This window comes from Branchiostoma lanceolatum, chromosome 4 (assembly GCF_035083965.1).
Source record: "Branchiostoma lanceolatum isolate klBraLanc5 chromosome 4, klBraLanc5.hap2, whole genome shotgun sequence".
NCBI classification, from domain to species: Eukaryota; Metazoa; Chordata; class Leptocardii; order Amphioxiformes; family Branchiostomatidae; genus Branchiostoma; species Branchiostoma lanceolatum.
The window spans coordinates 25644982-25666863 of NC_089725.1; the positions used below are offsets into that span (position 1 = coordinate 25644982).

The following is a 21882-nucleotide window of genomic DNA, read 5'->3' on the forward strand; positions in this document are numbered from 1 at the left end:
GGTACTGTTCTAGGCTTTGTTTCCGTTTACTTATTTAGTGTGAAAAATATATAACTAATATCATTTCCGTCTTAGTGCTTTATATAAAAGATATACCATTCTTCTATTTACATTCAGGCCAACCAATACTTACTTATATCAAAGTAATAAAGGCTTTAGACTAACAAATTGTACGTCAATGAATAGTAGTCAAAATATTTCATGTCTTAGCTACTACGTATATATAACTGTTAAATGTACAGGGCTATGTGTAAGTCACGTCTTATGTGTAACGTAGCCGTAAATAGGAATGGTGGTTTTAAATGATTTATATGGAACCACCCTGTAGGTGTTTTAAAGTGCATATGCCACCAATGGCACTAAAAAGAAACATTTAACTATAGTTAATATCATTCAATGACTAGAGACATTTGTACAACATATACACCCTTATGATGTTGTTGAACATAGAACTTTACAAATCACACTTCCCGTTGATCTACTAGTATCCAACCATCCTCCCCATCAGGTTGATGAAGTTGTAGATCACCTTTCCGGAGTGGGCAGACGAGCTGTGGAACTCTGGTGCTGTCCTGCCCGTATACAGGACCAAGTGGCCCTCCCCGACTGAGAAAGCCGGGCAGATGGGGCCCTCTCCCCTGACGTCTAAAAACCTGTGCACTACCGCGTAGTCCCGCATGGTGTCGAAGAACGTCAGTGTCCCGTGCTCGCAGTCCAACAGTACGCCGATCATCCTGGGGTATTCCTGAATAGATAACATGTATATCTGCACGTCGTGATGGGCAAAATAGTCTCCGCCTTCCCGGCTGATGCACCAGGCATCGGCGGTGCACCCGAGCGACTTTTCCCGAGCAACCCGGCAGGAGGCGACGCCGAGTCGGTACGTGGTTGCCCCAGACACGTCCACCTCCCAGTAGTGAGTCCCGTTGCTGAGGAACACGCTACCCAGCACGCTGTAGGAAAATCTAAGAAATGAGAAAGAGAGGTTAGGGAGTGACAGATGCTTCGACGAAAAGAATGCTTCTCACTAAAGAATACCGAGTGTACGATGCATCAAAGATTCACCGATATCATGTATTTGGCAACTTCAATTCTACTTCCGGACAGCAGGAATACGTGCGGGTTTCTCTCAGACTCTTCCAGACTAATTACGCTGGCTATAGGGAGAATATTTGCCAGGGATGTCTAGCCAACCAACAGGATTTCTTCGGCCGGGGAGGGGGAAATGTGACTTCCCGTGGACTGACTCTGCCGGCCAATGTTGCCTTATTTTGTCCAATTCTACTCTCCATACCCCCGTAGAAAGGCCTGGTGGGGGATAGGTTTCTCTTGTTATTACGACTAGCCTAACTAATGCATATCTTGAGAGGAATTCGAAGGACGTTGTAACCTGGTAAAGCGCTCCGAGTTTCCACAGCTGTCGGAACCGCTGGAACAAGCAGATGAGTCGAGTGAAGCATGGCGACAGGTTCGTCTCTCGGCGTCCATAGCAACCACTGTGTTGCCATGGCGCAGCACCAGCTCGCGGTGGGCCGTACGGGGGTCAAGGGTGAACCTCGTGCCTGGTAACAGGTAGGAACACCAGACTATCTCAAATATTGCTTTCTTCAAGTGAATACTACTGGTGCGAAGAGTCGATCTAGTAATAGTGCTTGAGGGTTTCAAATAGAAGTGCAGTCCGGTACTTCGCCGTAACTGGCGCCAAATCAAAATGAAATAATGCGGACGATCTTCTAGTTAAAGATGCTGGTACTGAGATAAACATATCTTGATTCCTTTCAAAAAACATAGGCACACCTTACTCATATAAAATGACAATTGACAGTAACAAGTGGCTTGCCGTAATAGCACTTACGAGATAGTTAGATCTACAAAAAGTTAAACTTTCTGTCAAAGATCACCAGAGGCAAACGCCAATGCAAAAGAAAACAAATAGAAGGACTATATAGATTACGAGAAGGGCCTCCTTACCCTCCTCCTGACTTAAGCTGATGACCATCTCCTTCTCCCTGTGTAAGTCTATCCCCGCGTGCAGGAAGTGGGAGTCGGCGGCAGGGAGCCGCGCCATGTCCCTCACCATGGACACCGCCTGGTCTATCCTGGGGAGATTTTCAGTTGTTAAAGACAAAGAACAAAAAAATTACGAAGAAATAAAAGAAAAGTCCTGCACGGTTGGCAAGCCTTTGCAATATGGTGGTTCGTCCTCAAATATCCACAAGCGTCCACACTACACAGATATCGTACAAACGTTCGCAAATGTTCGCGAATGTTCAGAATCATTAAATGTTCGCGAATGTTCAGAACCATTCAGAAATGCCCAGAAATGTCCAGAAATGCCCGCAAGCGTTTACAAACCGTCGCAAACGTTCACAAACGCCATCAATTGTTCATAAACTGTCGAAAACATATACAAACGTCCGCAGACGCTCACAAACGCGTCTTCGAATCTCTCAAAAAGTCTACCTTTGTTTTGTCTGTCCCGCAAGCACCACGAAAGCTCCCAGGTCGGTCTCGTCCAGCGCCAGCCGTGCCTGACTGCTAACCACCCGGCTGTTATCAAGCACGTCGCGGCACGTGTCGGCCTGCTCACCGAGCTCCTGCAGCTTCCCCCCGGCCTCCTCCTCCACCCGCGCCATCAGCCCCAACTTACGATCCTCCAGCAGCGAGATCAGCTCGTCGTACGCGCTCGTCACCTTACCCTTCTCTTCCTCAGCTTTGTCCTGACGGGCACAGGGAAGGGGTGGTTTGTCAACTTCATCAATAAAGACGACGTTGTAAAGAGCAGCGAGAGGGACCCAAATGTTAAACTAACACGTTTACGATGAAACAAAACACTATTCTTAGTATGTTAACGTTCATATAGCTTAAGAATCAACAGATTTCTAAACAAATAAGTATTTTTATCAGCTGTCATCCACAATTATGTCTGGACAATTAGATTCAATTCAATCTTATCCCGAAATAAGCTGTCTCTAACAACATTTTTATTCTTAAGAATCTTCATAGACCACATGTTAGGTCAAACACAAACACCAAAGCGGGTGGTCCTACCTTGACCTCCATGATGACGGAGTTCAGCAGCTCTATGAAGCTGTCCAGTTCACCGTTGGTCTGGTCCAGACGCTCCAAACTGGCCTCGAGGTGCGCCTAAAATAGTAAAGCCATAGGTCTCAGACTGACGCAGCATTACGCTTTTTCTATGAAAATGTAGTAACGTTAGTGCAATGTCGCTTCGCCAGGGATCACATTTACAACCAAGCAAACGGAGTCACCCCCAGGCCCTTCTCTCACCCCAGCTCGTATGCACCTTATGCCTGTCCTTGGTGCTACTTCTCCTTCACACATGTACATCGCATGCATATCCATGGTGCTACTTCTCCTTCACACGTGTACATCGCATGTCTGTCCTTGGTACTACTTTTTCTTCACACGTGTACATCGCATGCCTGTCCATGGCGCTACTTCTTCTTCACACGTGTGCATCCCATGTCTGTCCTTGGTGCTGATCTACTGTCTCCCGTAAACGGGTGCTGCTTTCAGCTAGTCGCGTCATCTTTTATACTACGATTCTGGCATCTGAGATCCTCTCGGATGTGGGATGTCTATTCTGACTACTTCACAGCCTTTGCTTCGTAGTTAAGCAATAAAATCTGATTTGATTCACCAGATTCACCGTAGTACAATTAACGAGTATTCTTTTCCTTCACATTAAATCTTTATCAAAATATTGATAACGTCGACTGTGTTACGAAGACAATGTGCGTAGAGTTACTAACCTTCTTCCATTGGAACACGCGGCCCAGCTCCGTGACGTCGTGGTGCCGATGCAGAGTGATGACGCAGCGGGCACAGATGGCCCTGTCGTCTGTCTGACAGAACAGGTTCACCCTCTCGTCGGGATGATCCGCACACATGGTCGTCTGGACGGGACACAACGACAATGAAAATATTCGACCATGAGATTAACATTTAGGGGTTTGGGAAATGCTGTCTCTTTTGTGTACCATTGGAACATCGGGACTGTTTAAGACAGGGATTCATTTCTGCTTTCAGTCGTACTTCAAACTTTTATTAAAATCAACATAGCAGCACATGGTACTCAATGCAGATAGTACTAAATTGCGTTGATTTTTTTTACAGAATAGATTAAAAGCAAAACAGTACCACACCAGGGAACAAAGCTGACCAAGACTTATATAGAATCCACGAAATTAAAAAGTATCATGTAAACAACCTTTCAAAAAATCTAAAAAAGACTTTGCGTCTTTGTGACATGAAAGTATTGTGTACATGATGACGATGTTGAACCCCGAGCGATAGAACCTGGATACCTACATATCATATAAGGAAAGTGGCAGCTAGAGGGAAACGTAATGATTTATCCTCCCCCAACTTCTACTAAAAGATTAATCTGTGATACCTTTGGTTTGGGCTTGGCCTGCTCCTCCTGCCATGTCTCTAGGACCTTCTCGGCCAGACGGTTTCGCGCCACCCCGTCCACCCCGCGGGACAGCCAGAACTCCTCCCGGCACACGGGGCAGCGGATCCGGCGGGACCTACAAGAGAACAAAACAGTCAGTCAACGGATAGGTTAATTCATAAATCAATATCTTAATCTTTGTAGAGTTTTCATAGACTTCTGTATCAGCAATGGTTCACCCGTGCTGAACCAGTTGTGTGGCCGATTTGACCATTGATTCCGAGCACTGGAGCACCAGTACGGGACCTGTGACTTCTGTACGTTTGCATGACAGCAAGATCAGGATTTAAACCCCCGAAGTCAGGCCCATTAGTGGGATTGCTGAATATGAGGGTACGGCTCGCTATGAGGGGTGTTTTCAGTCCTCTATCTGCAGAACGCCATGAAAGGCAACGCAGCAGACTGCATCATGTCACCCTGCACTTACTGACTCGGACCACACTTGTAGAATAGAGAAAATAATTATATACGGTTGGCCAAGGCGTGTTAATGTGCACGAACGTGTTGAACAAGCCAATAAAATACTGTATAGTACGTGATTACGCCAAAGTACTGACTAGCACGCATATTTATGGGCTGTGATCTGGTCATGCAAATCTCAAAGACAACTGAGGGAATTGTGATATCAAAATACGGTGTATCAGCTCAATGTTAATCACTGACCACATTGTTTCATATTGAAGAAGAAACACTAACGTTACAGTCCAAGTCGTCAATTCAAACGTTTGGAGTATCTGTGTTGAAAGAATGGGTCTTAAATTCCTGAAATGCATCTCTGTCTCACCTGTATGGTCCCTGGAACATGTCCCGGAGACAGGCCTGGCAGAAGTTGTGTTGACAGGGCAGCATGAGGACGGGGACGGTCAGCAGGTCCAGGCAGATCGGACACTTCAGGTCGGACAGGACCGTCTCTATGACCGCCTGCGGGGTCGTGTCGACACAGGCCACCGGCAGGGAGTTGGGGGGAGGGGGCGCATCCAAGCCGTCTTTCCGCGGGGCAGCCATCATAATGTTGGACTTACAAACCTGGGGAGGGACGAGAATACTGTGTGACGAAAGGTGACTTGCTCCACTGGGGAAAGTGAATAGAACTTGGCTGAGCAACATTAACCATGTAGCTACCGAGGTTTAGACTGAGCATACACAAGGCCACTTCAGCGACTAGTGCAAGAAAACAGCCCAACGTTACACCATGAGAAAGAACGCAATGCAAGACATCCGGGTACAAAGTACATGTAACGTTAGCCATTTACACTGTTTCAAACAACTGGGGTAAACTTCGGCGAAATCATAATCCGCGTAAATCAGTAATATTAGCAGTTGTTATACTTGCGCGTTCGAAGTAACGTTACTGCCCGAACAACTGACACCACATCAAGACACAAACGAGGAAAAAGAACAGAGAAAGATCTAATCACATAGAACTCACTCTCTACGGACTGCCTTCTCTCTCAGTGAAGCAGCAGACAGACGAGATTTAGTAGATGAATGGCATGTACCTACGTCTTTGTTTACGAATTCCCACGACTATAGAGGCTATTGGGAACACAATATAACGCCGTTCAAGAGCCATTGACCATGACCATGCCTTTGGGCCGTGACACTGAGCTGTCTTTGTAGGGATAAACAGGTGTTTGGACAGGTGTAGTATTCCCACAGACGGCCAGACTAAGTGTTATACAGGATACGAACATGTCATTTTACACGTTTGACATTTACTCAGGAGATTATACAATGGGACTCTCACCTGCTGAGCGGACGTTCTCTCCCGCAGGTTAAACAGCATCAGTGAAAAGAAGCGGGACTTATTTGAAGTGTAGACGGTGTCCTATGCCATAGGCGCACCGAGACTGCTTTCTACCTTCAACTTCCCACTGCTATGCGGGTTACATTTTGATCTTGGACGTAACATTAAAAGGAAACAGTAGCTTTGTTTATAAGATACAGTTCTTGCGTGAGTAGAATATGAGCCAGTCTGACACGACCGGTCTCGCCCCCGTCAAGAAAAAAGCTTGGCTGATTTCCGAGGGGTGACGACTTCTTCAAAGTTCAGGTCACCCGACGATATCTACCGCACACCAAACAAAACGCCGAAGGAAGGCTGATATGAATAATTCGTCGGAGAACCGTATGCCTGTTGACAAATCCATGCATGGTGTCCTTTGCTGTCAACCATTGTTCGTCGTGTACATATAAACATCGCCATACACGTAATGGCATAGTTAGTACACTGTCCAGACGAATTCGTGCAAAAGAATATACGGGAAGATTCTTAGCAATGTAGATGAAGGCTATAACTTACAAGATGAACGCAAAATGAAACGTAGGGTTCAGATCGCAGACAGTGATATCTCACCTGTCTTGGTGGTGTCCAGACCCCACAGCCTGACGTGGTCCTTTGAACTACTTCAGGTTGGTCAGCCACAGGTGGGAAAACGGTTTTTACCCCAGTGGCGGTTTAGGCCCTCCAGTCATAGGTTATGTTTTGGTGCCGACCGTCTCAGACATACAGACATGCCCACACACCGGGTTAACATGTGACGAGAAATAAAGGTCGTGCTACTCGGGGACTGCGACAATGGTGTGTGGCGACTCCCCTCGGGCTGTGTTCAATTATTAACGACATCATAACACACCGAGTCTTTTACAGGTCTTCATAAAAGAGACACTAGTACTATCAGCACACAGCACAAAATCCTCCATTCAACACCCAGATGGACAGCAGTGACATGGATTCAGTTCATTCTATAAGTCATTTTCAGTATTAAATGGATACTTGGCGTCGGCGGTCCGTAACATCAAAGGATGCTTTTCTGCCCTCGCTCCGGGCGGTCGGTCCCAGAATATAGTGTACGGGATCCCGGAAGACTAGCTTGCGAAATTAGACGTTATAGAGTGTCATTCCGACACCAAGCATGTCTAATCACGTGGAGTTACGTGTGCTGAATGCACAGGTGTATGCATCTTAATGTAAATCTGTCTGGTAAACCTCCAAGACACAGCACATGACATTGTTACTAATATGTTTATTCTTGGATGAATATCAAGTGATAGGCAGTATGATTTTTGCTTTTATCTGATATGCAGCTTCGAATTCTTCGTGTAAAAAAGGTTAAATGGCAGAATCCACAATGAATATGCAATGAAAACTCTGTGATGTTGTTGGATGATTTTCGCATTTCTCAATTCCATTTGACCTTATTCAGAGGATTGGGGAAATCTCGTACAGTATCTGCTATTCAAAGTCACGTTCATGTTCTGTCAGTAAACCACTGCAAACGCGGGGACTGCTCTGTTGCACTATGCACTATGAGCTATGATCTACAAACAAGAATAGTATTTTCATCAAAGAAAAATGTACGATAAAGAAAACTACTAATATTTCACAGTTTCATTTCTGCAATATCAACTATAGATACATTTTTGGGTTGAAACATCATGCATGAAACTATTTACAACGTTAATCACAGCCTACTAGAAACATCTTACATGTATCATTATTGGTACACATCAACCTTTTCAGCTTTATGTTGGTAAGGCCATGAAATAATAGAATAGCCTTGGCCTTGGCATCACAATAACACGTCATTTATAATTAGTACTGTTGCTGTAGAGGACATTAAATTAGCACAGCTTTTTATAGCTTTTCAATGTGAAAACTGCATCAAGCTGACTCAGAGCTCGTGGCTCAGCTCACCGTCTTAATCGGACCCCTCCAACTCGTTCTCCAGTGCTGTAAGGTCCCGACAGTACCACCCGACGCGGCTCTTCTGGGTTCCTAAGAAACTGTGGCCGAATAAGGCAAAGGGAAGAGGCGTATGTCTTTCGGGATAGTTGCGGTCTCCAAATTCGCGGCAGTTGATAATGGTATCCACAATGCCATTCTGCCCATTCATGTAGCGGTAACTGTTCTCATTTTGCTCGTGAAGGAAGTTCTCACTGTCTTTGAAATCTCGTGTATTAACCTCATTTAGGGTTTCCTCTTCAGTATCGAAGATGTACAGGGCGGTGTGCCGTGAATCCCCAGTACGGATATGAAGCTTGTCATTGACAGCATTCGCAACAATGTTCATGTCCTCCGCTGAGGTACTAGTATCCAACGAGATATCGGCGAACCTCCAAACTTTGGTTTTCATATCAAACGCATGGACACAGAGTTTTTGTCTGTTTCGCCTGCTGATCGTATAGCCCATGCGCAGCCCGAGCAACATCGCAACACCGAGCTGTACATCAATCGGGTGATCATCGGCGCTCTCTGACACCTCGATATATACAACCTTGTCCTGGAAGGCTGTTACTCTAAAGTTCGATTTGGTGTGTAAATGCGGTGGTACAGGTACCTTTATCCAAGTTCCTTCTTCAGGATCATAACAATCCATGGTTAGCGAAGACGTCGCCTCAGCGTCACCGCCCACTAGGAAGAGTTTCCCATCAACGACCACCGACTGATGCTCTGCCCTGCCGAGAGGCAAGTCAGGTAACCTCAGCCAAGTGTCTGAGGGGAAATCGTACCGGAAGGCTTGCCTGGACGGGGCAGTGTGAGGACCATGGCCGACCAGAGGATGCACGCGCCCACCTGTCACGTACAGGTGTCTCCCTGCACTTGACACGCTCATGTAGCCAGAGACAGGCGTGGGTAGAGTAGTGATGTAGTAGTATTGCTGAGTATCCGGATCCAGGCAAATTATGCCTTGCAGAGGCGTCGGCTGTACGATGACGGGGTGCTCGTCGTGAATTGGATGTTGCTTTTTGATTGCCTTCCAACCGCCGACAATGATTGCCAGGTTGTCCGTTACCCCGCGTCTGGCACTACGCGCCTCTTCTCGCTCTACCCGAGTGCCAAGTAGATGTTTCTCCTTGACTGCTGTGATCTTTGCCAGACAATCTGGGGATTCTCGTACCACAGGGTGTGACTCAAGCCTCTGTAGCACGCTGACCTTCACGCAGGATAGACGGATCTCTGGCAAAAGCTTCAGGATTGCTGGTTTACGATTCTCAGGGGCATTGTCGAGCCATCTTATCACCGATGTGACAACGTCGTCTTCATTCGTAACTTTCAGATCCTCGTCTCCGAGTAGATCTAAGAGCTCTTCTACCGAAAGGCTAAGGAACTCCTCATCTTGTGTGGCATCTAAGAAATTTGACGCTGCCGTGCTCCTTGCACTTCTCTTAAGGTCAGAGAGACCATACAAGTCGGCCAGGCGCATGACACCTAGGCAGTTGGTCGGACAAAGGTTGTCTTCGATGAACTCCCGACAGTACTGCAGAATCTTGTCAAATTGCAGCATGTGTGCGGTCTGCAGAATGTCCTGGACATCGTTTTTGCCGATACGAATTGCACCGGTATACAGGAAGTCCAGGATCTTGGAGAAGCTGATGGAGTCAATCCCGCGCAGCTGTACCACCTCTGAACTACTCTCGACGAGATTGGACGACAGCATGGCTTTGAAGTACGGGGTAGTTGCCAACACAGCACGGTGACAAGGGAACTCCCTATCCTCCACTTTTACCACCACATCAAGGAACTCGCCGGTCTTACGCTGGCTGGCAAGGTCAGCAAGAAGCTCACGTCCGTGGGAGTAGTTTTCGAAGTGACGGGAGCCGTCTTCGGTTGAATCTCTGTCGCTCCTGCTACTGACGCACCAGTCATCATAGTCATCATAGTCGTCGCAGCCATAGTCATAATCCCCGTCGGACCCATCGTAGTCGGCGTAGCCATAGCCATAGTCATCGTCATCACTGTCAACATCATAACCCCAGAACATGGCGGCTGTTCACCTGGTATTCTATGCAATCTGCTGGACAAAATAATGCGGGATAATTTTATCATGGCTGTAGATGGATAGAAACAATGGCAAGGATACGCATACATGTACCATACCAAAGTCCGCATGAGTGATCAACATGGCTTATGAAACTAGCCCACCAATCTGCAAATGATTCCAGTAACGTTACTGGCAATAGTCACTCCTACAATGTCTGCAGAGAACAACAGTGTTTGTAATGTTATTGTTTGTGAACGTCTCAGGGCATAGATTGCTATCAAATTACCGACAGGACAAGAACAGACTGAAACCAGAAAACGTTCCTTGCTGTGCTTTTAGCGTTGTAACTTCCGGGTACTAGTTTCGATGCGCTAGGATTTATGGGTACATTTTTTGGCACATTTTTTTCTTCAAAAATGAAAACCTGGTTATGGTCAAAGATTGCCATTATCCGTTATGCGTTATTTTTCAGTTTAGTTGACAAAATTATTAATTCTAAAAAGAAGCGGGAAGGAGATTTCATTTCTTCTCTACTCTTTATTTTATCAAGGAGGTTTAATCACCTTGATTAAACCTCCTTGATTTTATGTACCCGAGGCCAATCTCGACAGGCGGCGCTGTATTTTTGCGAGGAGGCTTATTAAGTAGAGTAGAGTAGAGTAGAATTTTCGGTCAGGTAGGACTGTTCCAGTTTAGACCGCTCTTAAATACGGCTCCCACAATCCGTAGCTCAAACTAGTATTCAGTCATTTTCTACTATCAAACGTAACGTTACTAACGTTATAAAATTTTCTCATTTAAATAATTGTACAAACTAGTTCATGATCTGCATTGTTTATATTTATCAATGTTCTTCCCGAACCAAGTCATATTTGCTACAAATATGAAGTTCTTATCATTCATAGCCACGGCGACTCTAGTTGGAAGACGTATTTACTTGTATATTATACAGTGTCTTCTGTTGGAAGACACTGTATAATATACATGTAAATACGTCTTCCCACTAGAGTCGCCGCGGCGATATCATTTGCTAGTCTGTATAACGCAAACTCCAGCTGACCGGGGATTTCTGTCCCCTCCCCGCGGCTATGCGGTTACAGGGCGGCAAGCCGTTACAGGAGCTTGATTGAGTTCAGGCTATGCGGTTACAGGGCGGCAAGCCGTTACAGGAGCTTGATTGAGTTCAGGCTAATCATTTTCCACCGATAGTTCTGCTTGGAGATTAGCTGTAAGCACGCCTAGCGATCCATGTGCAAAGTGCAATTTCAAAATGGCGGCCACCAGGTAAATTTTGACGGGCTCGTCGATGTGTACTGAGTTTACCTTCAATATCACGGCACAACATCAACAACAGAATAATTTTTTTGACTCCACAGTAACGGCAACATATCAGGGACATGTGTGGCCAGTGGTTTGCGGCATGATTCGTCCTGATGTTGTAGATTTAGACGCGTGATGTATTCGGAGTGGGCATCTCTTCAGAGCTCGGTGCTGAGCGATGCAGGAAGCGCCAGCGTGCTGCACACCTTCCCCGAGGGGGTGGGGAGGGAAGTGTCCTGCTCGGTGGTGCGGCACCTGTCCCACGGGCTCAGCCACGGCGGCGGCGAGGACGGGCAGAAGCTGGACAGCGAGCAGCAGGTCAACTGGACCATGGAGGTGAGTCCGCCCCTCCCCCTTTCTTCATGATGCTGATAATGATATGTTTGTGGCTGATATACTGGTCGTGCATTTATCAACGTTTGAAGGTCTCATGCACCAATTAAGCTTGATCAGACAGATTAATAATAATGATACACACTTTTTAGGACATATACCCAATAAACAGTTTCCCCTGAGATGTTCTAGATCTGCTCTCTATGTTTTGAAGCACATTTATTTATTTACATAACGTTAACTACAACTACAAGGTGAGATGATGATGATTTTCATTCAATAGAAAAATTGTCTCCCAATCCAATATATCAAACAATATTCATGGCATTTACAACTGCAATGCAGGAAATAGACTTTTAATCCACAAGCAAAATCCTCAATAGCATGATTCAATGGGGCTAGTTCAATCTCCTGAACCAACCACTTCTCTACATCACCTTTAACAGATTCCCAGGACTTAATGTGTAATGTAAACCTTATGTATGTTTGTGTATGAAGATGGGTCATTACATTTATTTGAATACGTAATATTACCGATGTAAGCTACCTTTCATGTGCAGCACGTTGAGAATCATAAAGAATAATAAATTAAATACATGTAACTGTTGCATGTTATAAGGAGAAAACAAACACTTTCCTATCACTTCCCCATGTCAGGTTCTGTGCTATGGCCTGACACTACCCCTCTCAGACCACGAGACCATACGGGACTGTGTCAACGTGTACAGCGATTGGCTGACTGTACTGACCACGCCCAAAACATCTGTGCCAAGGCCTATCCTGGAGGAGCCTAACAAATATGCACAGAGGATGTTCAAACACTTACACAACCTCTTCCTGCCAAGATCAGAAGGTAACATGTAGTTTTTATGACGACTGGTCAACATTATGCATTTATGATTACATGTAGTGTTTATGTAACGTTAGTTTAGGTAAAGGTAGTAGTGGTTATGATGGTTCATGCAGTTATACAATGTGTTCAAGTCAATATATGAACCTGTTCCTGTACTGGTATAGCCATCCTTTGGCATGATACACTCGTGATATAAGGTCAGATTGTGACAAGGTGCCATGTTGATGGTGTAGGCTGATGCTGTAATTGTTTCCCCAGGCAACACGTATGTTGACAAGCAGGCCCTGATGTGCCACAGGATCCTCAGGACCTCACAAACCATCGCCAAGGAGTCTCCCATCATGACCCAGCAGACGTGGGAGGGGCTCTTACTGTTCCTACTGGGGGTCAACGATACACTGTTGGCTCCACCCACTGCTCAAGGTGGGTTCTTTAGTTGCTGACTACATGTACTTGCCATACATTGTACCTGTTAGTGTTACAATTATTGTGCAATACAGTTTTATTCATACTAAATGCACAACCTAACTGTAATAGATTTAGACAATTGTAATCCTTACAGTGCAACCATGGATTATTCTACATTTAAGGAAAATCCAAGAAAAAGTAGAACAGACAATGTAGATATATGTTTGTTTCAATGTCCTTAAGTATCTTGAAGTTGAAAGAGCACACTATGTTTATCTTAGCCTATTAAAAGCAGTAAGAGTTGTTCTCTTTTAACGTCAAATTACCAAAAGGTGTGGTAAATATGTCTTGTCTTGTTTCCTGAGTCATTTAGTTTGTCTCTGTAAAACTTCAGAAAGGACTATGAGGATGTTATGCTGTCATGATCTTTAGTTTCACGACTCAGTCAGCACTTCCCTGTTGTGAATAACTCATAGGAAGTGGACAACCAGTGTATGACTGTGCTCTTGTTTCCTCTCTCCAGGCAGTATAGCTGACCAGCTATGTGACCGGCTGGTGAGCGTGTTGTTTGAGATCTGGCTGGTGGCCTGTGCGCGGTGTTTCCCCTCCCCACCCCTGTGGAAGACCCTGCGTGAGATGTGCATCACCTGGAGACACCACGCTGCCATGGTGGACCAGTGGAACAGGTTTAATGTCCTGCTCACTTCCAAGGTACTCAAGATCATGTACGGACCGGAGTTTCCAGAACTCAAGATAGGTAAGGAATACTTCTCTGATCATGACTGTACGTTTAAACTTATCCCAACAGAGCTATATGTAATTGTTCTATTTGTGACTCTGTTCACATTTGCATCTTTATTCTCCATCCTGCAATCACCAAATATCTTCAACTCGGAAAGGAATGTTTTCAAGTTTTAAGCTTGTCAAAGTTGTGTCTGTGAGCAGACATAGTTGTGAAATATAAACTGTAAATGCCTTCACTTTCGTGGTGGTTTTGTTTTGCAGTAGGAAAGGAAATGAGGTTTTCGCAATGTTTGAAGTTTGCGGTTGAAATACTTCTGTACTACAGTAGAATTACTAAACACATATCTGTGATGTTATGATTTTGGGGTAAGAGATCACGTAAGTTTCACAACTTCCAGCTGAGGAGGACATCTCCATGGTGCCGGCTGACATGCAGAGCGAGTGCGTGGTGCAGACATGGTTCCGCTTCCTGCATGTCCTGGGGAACCCCGTGGACCTGTCCAACCCCAACGTCATCAGCCAGACGCCGCGGTTCACCCACATGGCCATGATCAGCGACGTGGTCATCGACCCCTCCCACCACCCCTGTCTGAAGAGACTGCCCGCCATCTTCCTCAGGGCCATGAAGGGGGTCTCTGGGCTGGTGGACGCCTTCCTGGGTGTGTTACACATTGCATTTATTTCTCATTTTGATGTATATTTTGATGATACTGGTATTTGAGATAAAGTCTGGTTTAGCCTGAGTCCTCTCAGGGAAGAATGAGTTGAACTAGACCAAACAAGGCTTAATCTAAGGCCACTGTTTCCTTCCATTTGTCACAAAGTTCAAATTGTACCACTAAGATGATGCATACACATGTTCATGTATATGTCATATAATGCTGACAATAAAGTTTGATATCTTATACACACAGTATTGATTTTTTTTAGTAGTGTCTAGTACAAAGGACATCCATGTAATGTAAAAATGCTGAGTATAATGTTCCCTGTTCCCCAGGTATGTCCTGCCCTAGAGAGGTCGAGGACGTGGACAGCGCCCCCACCACCCCCCAGGTGTTCCGCGGCTCCGCCTCCACCACTCCTCCTGGGTCACGCAAAAACGTCCGCAGCTTCATGCCGTCGATATCAGGTCAGTGGGAGACAAAAGCTCAGGAGAGCTTAGAGTATGGTCATGGAATCTTGTCCCTAATCTGGAAACTGTAAAGAAGAGATAGAATTAAAAGGGTTGCTTCTTTATAATTTTACCTGTGCCGATCTTAGCTTGAAGACTGCAAAATATTTGCTACTACACCACACAATAGTGACACAGGCCTTTAGATTTTGTTCTTTCTTGATTTTACGACCGTCAGTTTTAGCTTGAAGACTGCTGATGTACATTATTACAAAATAGGCTTTAATGGTGCCATGGGCTCATGCTAGGCCACTTCTATGACCCTGGCATTATGCAGCAACGTAGTCAGCTCTTATAGCTATTGAACAATATGTAACTCATCAGACCAGACACCAGAGTCCCTGCTTTATTCGATGACCAGAAAATCACTTCTAGATACCATACTAGACTACATATTTGGTTATTGTATCTATTAGTTCCCTTGCAACTTGCCCTTGGGCATGAGTTTGCAAATAAAGATTCTGCGTGATGCAAATACAGATTCTTGTGATGATATTTCAGGAAAGGACAAGGCAGAGTTCCGTAAGTCCGCCCCGGCCATCCTTCCCCGCCAGCCCTCTGCCAGCAGCGTGACGCTGTTCAGCAGTGACCAGCACACGGTGCCCTCCCCCTGCAGGCCAAAGGTCAATAGCGTGCTGCACCTGTTTGGGGCGTGGCTGTTTGATGCAGGGTTGGCAGGCTGTGAGCTGGAACCATCGCACAAGAGACAGGGCAGTTTCTCAAGTGAGCTGTCCTTACAAATTAGATTATTTAGCTGGTTACTTTGCAATGGTGTCAACTGTTTCTGTCATCTTCAAGTAAATGAGAAAATGTGTGAAAAATGTTTGTCCTCACATCCTATTCTTAAGTTTGACAAAAAATTCAAAAATCTCTACTATGTCTTCATTTTCTATAGCTCTGAAGCTTTAGTTTAAAAATCATTTCAAAAACAATATCCTGAGCAAAATTTTTGAACTAGTGCTCATGTTTGTATTGTAAATGGGACTTTGCAGTGAGCGTTTTCTCTGATTTAGAAAGTATAGTATATTATTTAGTGTCAAATTGTCAAGCATGGCACCATTTAAAACTTATCATTCAAAGGCCTTGTGGCAAGACAGATTTGTGTGATCTTTTCCAACTAAAGTGTTTCCCACACAGGTATGGGGTCCAGACGGTCCAGTGCAGCATTCCCCAGCAGTTCCCAGGACGTGGCGGCCGTGGACTCGCCCGAGTATCCGGAGAGCTACGAGTCTGGGCGCGCCGAAGGCTGCGGCACCTTGTGTAGAATCTTCTGTTCTAAGAGATCGGGGGAGGAAATCTTACCCGCGTACCTGTCCAGGTTCTACCTGGTGCTGGCACAGGGGCTGCAGGTCGGCAGGGTAAGGATGCTGAGTATGCTGAGAGTAAGGTCCCATAGCCTTTTTGAGGCCATATAGGCAGTGGGTTGTTAATCCACCATGTCAAGGACACAGTGTTGGAAGATGAAGCCCATCTCTCTCCTTCCGCTACCTTTTACCTCACCAACTTAAAAGTCAGGTACTCATTTTACCCCTGGGCAAAGGGAGGAAAGTTGTGTTAAGTGCGTGTCCGAAGCACACATCGTCTAGCCAGCAATGCCTGTGCTCTCATGTCCACTAGTCTAACCACTCAGCCATTCAATATCACTTGTATGTATAGTGTGAGGTTATTGCTTGTCAATGAATACTGTTGAATACTGAAGTGTGATCCTATAGCAATAGTATCAAGGATGGTCAACAGGCTGAAACATGAACCTGTTTCTCTCCCACCCGGTGAACTGTACGGTCACTTCATCTGTAGAACAAACAATGTCACTAACCTCTGTGAATAGTTTACTTCAAAAGTGGTTGTTAACACGATAAGACATGAACCTGTTCCTTTCCCACCTGCAGTACTGTAACTGTGAGGGTGGAGGGAGGTACCCCCACCAAGCCTATTTGGCTAATCTGTGCCAAAACCACATACAGATTTAGTGCACTAGTGTGCCAACATCTGCACACATTTACCACCAAGAGCCATGAATTTCCTTGTTTTTTTTGGGTTTTTTTTCAGTACTGTAGTCGGGAGGTGATGGCCAAGATTGTGGTGAACTGCACGGACCTCCTGCGGAGTGACCTGAAGGGCGTGGACGTGCTCCTGCCCAGGATTGTGGACGCGCTCGAGATCATCCTGCCTGACAGGGAGCTCATCAAGTTCCGGTGGGTCGCACTTTGTTTGAAGGGCAAACAATAGATAAACAAACAAATAAATAAACAATGCCACTAACCTTCCTGAATAGTTTCCTCAGGTTGCTGAATGACTGAAGGACAAAGCTCTTTATTCACAACCAAGGAAAGGATAAGAGCCAATACATTGATGAAGGTTAGACATCCAGATACAGTCAAACCTGACCAAGGCGACCACCCTGCGGACCGAGCAAAAACGGTCGCGATGGACAGGTGGTCGCCATGAAGAGATTTCCAGGTCGAGGTTTTCAAATACAGAACGTAAATGGATGGAAAATTATGTGAATTTTAAATAGACAGCATGACCCCCACCAGGTTCAATTCTCACTGACAGAAAGATCCTACAAAATTCATTTTCCGTTATCGTTGTAATAATTGTATACCGCTACATCGTGTACAAATTTTCGTCATAATTTTGACTACAAAACAATGGTTGCCTCGATGAGCTCGCAGCGCTCTCCCGCATTCACACATTACATAAATAGTACACGCACGCACATCATTGACGTTTTAAGGCCTAAGACAAATCCCTAGAAAACACCTGCTGGCTCCAGCCTTTTTTGGGGCGCCGACCGCTGGATGAAAGGGGCAACAAGTTTTCGATCTGACAACTAAAGATGAAAACGGAACGGTGTGATTTCGGCGCGCCGCCAAGCTCTGTGCGACTGCATCGAAAGGTTAGTCAGTGCAGCAGAACGCACAGCGTCCAATAAAGGTTTGTGAGATTCATGGAAATAAAAAGAAAACAAGAATATCAATTTTCATCAATAGCTAGAGTATTCGTAAACGTTCATCACAAAAGCATCGTGTTTTAGGAAGGTCAGCGGTACGCCAAATCCGGGCCGCGCCATATCCAAGATGGCGTCGGGACCAAGGAACAACATTTCTCGCCCGATGTTTTGCCCGCCGCGAAATCATTTTTCGGCGGAATTTAGTAAGACACAGACACAGTTTTGTTGAAAATACAAGAAATAGATCGTAATTTCTGTGAAATCTGACTTTTTGACGCCATGCACTACGTATTCGTTTTTAAAATTGAGTTCAAACCGAACTGAGTTTGCGGTAAACTATCAGATCACGATAGGCACAACAACATCACAAATATTTTTCTTTACAATGTTTATAAGGGGAACGTTTTATTAAAACACTTCATGGAGGAATCGATGCTATAACATTGCTATTCCATATATTTTTGTCCTTCAAAGTCTTGAAAACATTTCCTTGAAATCCGACAGCAAAATGATCCGATGTCACCACAAGCTTGAAAATTAGGCGGCCGCCATGGGCAGGGACTGTGCTCTGTGCGGTCCCAATTCGTGGCGGTCGCGGTCGCGTTAGACGGGTGGTCGCCTTGGGCAGGCAGCTTAATGCTTGTGCCTATGGGGAAAATTTTCGGGACCGAGAAAAAGCGGTCGCCATGGCCAGGTGGTCGCGTTGAAAAGGTGGTCGCCTAGGCAGGTTTGACTGTAATAAGAAACACCAAATGACAGTTACTCAAGCAACTGGATAAGATTTTGAAACAGTCAGACACTTTAGCCAGCATTTGCTGTCATTCATCAATGACTAAAAGGAAGAACAGCAAATGTTTTGATGACTGTCTGCCATCTTCTTCAGGGCAATAATAACTGGTATGGTGCCAAATGCATGTGAGAATTCTTTACATTTGGGACCGCATTGTTAGCAGTGACAGCTACCTGTAGCTGCACAGTGCAAAGTGAACCACTGAAGAAGATAACAAAGGGTCAGCAAAACAATCTGTTATCATTTCCTTGGTCGTGAACAAAGAACTTTATTATGCAATGTCACTAACAGTTTTTTTGGAAGTTACAGCAGATGTTGAGGCCAGCCTTATGTACTGAAGATGAAGGTTGTGCAATGTAGTTTCAACATTCTGTTTTGTCTTGTAGTGCATTTACATCAAACATTTTGTTGCTTACCATATGCTACTATTCAAGCTATAATCTATATATTTGTCATTGTGTTTGTTCAGTTGCTTAGCCAATGTCAAAATTGCATTTACATCAAACATTTTGTTGCTTACCATATGCTACTATTCAAGCTATAATCTATATATTTGTCATTGTGTTTGTTCAGTTGCTTAGCCAATGTCAAAATTACTTTAAGGCTTTTATCTTGTTTTGCATTTGTATTGTCAAGTCTCTTAAGATCAATGTTTTTAAGCCAGATGAGTATTGTGATTCTTGTGTTCGGTTGTTCACTGCCAAGAATTTCTGTTGTTGTTGTTGTTTATTTGATAACTTTGCTGCATGGATGCATGCCTGTTTTGTTGACGCATAAGGCATTGCAGCATCTTGTTTAATTTGTAGTTTAAGCACTTGACCTAATGGTTAATCTCCACAGCCGTTCCTCTTCATCCGTAAGCCCAGATCTTGCCAGTAGTGGCCAAAGTTCCTTCCCCTTCCCACACGAGCAGGAGCCTCCAGTGTGGTAGGTGTGGACTGACGTAGCTTGTAGATCAAGGCAAAATTAAAAACAGCCAAATAACGGCAAACCCTCCATTGTAAGTATCCACACAATGTGCAGTCTAACCAACATCATCCACTTTCATGAAGGGGACAATATCTCTACTGTTAGATTTCATTTTCTAAGGTGATGAACAATGTTTTTCTCCTGCACTGCTCATGCTGGCTTTCAGCAGCAAAACAATAATCAACTTTCAAGGGAACAAACCTCTTTTTCTGATATGGGGAGCATGCTCTTTTCTTACGAGGCAGAATTTCTCTTCTGTAGTGCACGAACAAACTTGCAATCCAGGCTGCAATGTGATTAATCTACTCCAAGTTGCAATGCCTGCTTGGTGGCAAGAATGTCTTTCTCTTGTACAGTGGATCAAACACATTTGATTCTACCATGTGGAATTACATCGTAAAGAAAACAAAAGAAAACTCACAGCTGATAGTACCTCTGGGTGAAAAGACGCTCTGAAGTTAGCATTATTGATAGTTTTGTCATTGAATAAGGGTAATCACTGTAAGCCTGTAAGGAATGATCCTTACAATGCATGGGTTTTTACAAAGGTGCAAAACAAGTATCAGATTGAAAAGCTACTTTGCTCTTTATTTTTACTGTCCTCTTGTAAATCCCTATTGACCATCTTTCTGGCTTTTGTCAACCCTATATGTTCTTCAATTCCTGAACACAAGTCACCCAAATTTCTTCCCACCCTAATGGCTATCCAATGGCACATCACATGGATACTTACATGGAGGAACCACAGGTCTCATACTCGCTGCATGGAATATCAGCTGCCTCCTACCAGTCAACACCCTCCCTCCATCCCCCCCCACTCGCAGCTGATACAAATATGAGCAATTAGTAGAGTTGATTCACATAGGCTCTAAACTCTAAAAATTCCATCCAGTCTAACCTGACGATTCTCCTGCCTGATTCTGTGTGGATACTGCAGACCTGGTAGCCTGCATTACAAGTTAGAGCATTTTGAAGTGTCTCACTGCTGAGATTGATCAGCATGCCAGTAGTGGGTAGAATAAACCAAACCTCTCCATGCTATGGTTTTGAAACCTTTTGACATCATAATGGCATCTACATGTAAAATCCTAGTCAGTTACTCCTGCAGTTAGTCATTTGCACCATGAACATTAAAACAAAGGGAGGCAGAGAACCTCTGGGTCCATTCCTTTACCTTGGAAACCTTCCAGTAAAAAATGTGTCCATGTCACAGAAAAAATCTGTCTTGTCCAGCCTCATTGATACTCTCTGACATCTATCCAATTCTGGCTGTGTCTCTACCAAAATCGTAATGGTTCAGGTTCAAAAGGTTTGATGACCCAGGTTGTGCAGTGGATGCCTACATGTACATACGTGTAGGTAAGTGACAATCATAGTCTAACCTTAGCCTTCATGCAAGCTCAAACTCCACACCCTGATTATTACTAACACCGGGAATCCAAACACAAGTTTTCCTGTGTTACACACAACCTCTCCGTCCACAGCCCGTATGTGAACCAGATCGAACTGCGCCGCTCGTCCATCCAGCTCCTGCTGTCCATCCTGTGTCTCCCGCTACACTTCAGGGACCTGCAGATACAAGGTGGGATATTTCTTTATTTGCATTGAAATAAGTACTTATGACAAGTTATGTCAAGAATAACTGAATAAATATTGGAATAAAAAAATGATTCTGATTCAAGGTGTGCAGAAATTGCTCCATTTCCATCTGTGCGTTACCAGCTTCCTTGTTGCGATCAAATATCCAACTAGTCAAATAAACATAATTGATAAAGGACTGAAAAGTAGCTTGACTTTCCACTTTTGTCTCTTTAGTGGTTTGTTGCTTGTATTCAAACATATTGGATACTCACTGGCACTGGTAAATGTTGTTGCAGTCAGTTATTTTTGTTGCTATTCCAGACATTCTGAGGGCTCACGAGACAGACGAGCAACCCGAGCACAACACCTTCCTCTCCCTGAAACTGAGGATGGTGAATCTGCTGATAGGTTCGCTCCAGTGTGAGCAGGACTCTGACAACACACAAATGATCCTAGGTTGGTGAAACTTAAGATGAACTTGTGAGTCAGAATGAGCCCAAAGCCTGACAGAATTT

General features: G+C 44.7%; 3 protein-coding genes across 8 annotated transcripts in view; 1 reads left to right on the forward strand and 2 right to left on the reverse strand.

The window, feature by feature from the left end:
- Positions 1-71: 71 nt before the first annotated feature.
- Positions 72-7197, reverse strand: LOC136433658 (tripartite motif-containing protein 54-like). 4 transcript variants are annotated; one of them, XM_066426079.1, is made up of 9 exons: positions 6837-7197; positions 5265-5506; positions 4421-4556; positions 3777-3920; positions 3052-3147; positions 2464-2720; positions 1972-2099; positions 1391-1562; positions 72-965 (listed from the first exon to the last, which is right to left on the reverse strand). In XM_066426079.1, the coding sequence occupies exons 2-9, from the start codon at positions 5486-5488 to the stop codon at positions 482-484; spliced, it is 1641 nt and encodes a 546-aa protein (XP_066282176.1). In that variant the 5' UTR covers positions 5489-5506; positions 6837-7197; the 3' UTR covers positions 72-481. The 4 variants fall into 4 exon arrangements, with proteins under 4 accessions (XP_066282176.1, XP_066282175.1, XP_066282177.1 ...); XM_066426078.1 differs by lacking the exon at positions 6837-7197 and adding an exon at positions 6228-6510; XM_066426080.1 differs by lacking the exon at positions 6837-7197 and adding an exon at positions 5910-6213.
- Positions 7198-8181: 984 nt separating this feature from the next.
- Positions 8182-10245, reverse strand: LOC136431993 (kelch-like protein 24). Its single transcript, XM_066423003.1, has one exon. The coding sequence runs from the start codon at positions 10243-10245 to the stop codon at positions 8182-8184; it is 2064 nt and encodes a 687-aa protein (XP_066279100.1).
- A 1244-nt stretch (positions 10246-11489) lies between these two features.
- Positions 11490-21882, forward strand: part of LOC136433661 (ral GTPase-activating protein subunit beta-like) — a 29275-nt gene continuing 18882 nt past the window's right edge. The window contains exons 1-12 of one of the 3 annotated variants that reach the window (XM_066426083.1): positions 11490-11901; positions 12556-12751; positions 13010-13174; positions 13683-13916; positions 14302-14562; positions 14901-15032; positions 15576-15797; positions 16212-16432; positions 17124-17269; positions 19658-19744; positions 21271-21368; positions 21689-21823. In XM_066426083.1, coding sequence (XP_066282180.1) covers positions 11701-11901; positions 12556-12751; positions 13010-13174; positions 13683-13916; positions 14302-14562; positions 14901-15032; positions 15576-15797; positions 16212-16432; positions 17124-17269; positions 19658-19744; positions 21271-21368; positions 21689-21823 — 2098 coding nt within the window. In that variant the 5' untranslated portion in view covers positions 11490-11700. The remainder of the gene's footprint in view (positions 11902-12555; positions 12752-13009; positions 13175-13682; positions 13917-14301; positions 14563-14900; positions 15033-15575; positions 15798-16211; positions 16433-17123; positions 17270-19657; positions 19745-21270; positions 21369-21688; positions 21824-21882) is intronic. The other 2 variants (XM_066426082.1, XM_066426084.1) reach the window with 2 other exon arrangements.

Coding starts and splice junctions, on each gene's coding strand:
- LOC136431993 (XM_066423003.1), bottom strand. CDS start 10,245: ATGTTCTGGGGTTATGATGTTGACAGTGATGACGATGACTATGGCTAT.
- LOC136433658 (XM_066426076.1), bottom strand. CDS start 5,587: ATGTTGCTCAGCCAAGTTCTATTCACTTTCCCCAGTGGAGCAAGTCAC. Junction 4,557..5,264: donor ATGTTCCAGGGACCATACAG/GTGAGACAGAGA, acceptor GTTCTCTTGTAG/GTCCCGCCGGATCCGCTGCC. Junction 966..1,390: donor AACTCGGAGCGCTTTACCAG/GTTACAACGTCC, acceptor CTCATTTCTTAG/ATTTTCCTACAGCGTGCTGG.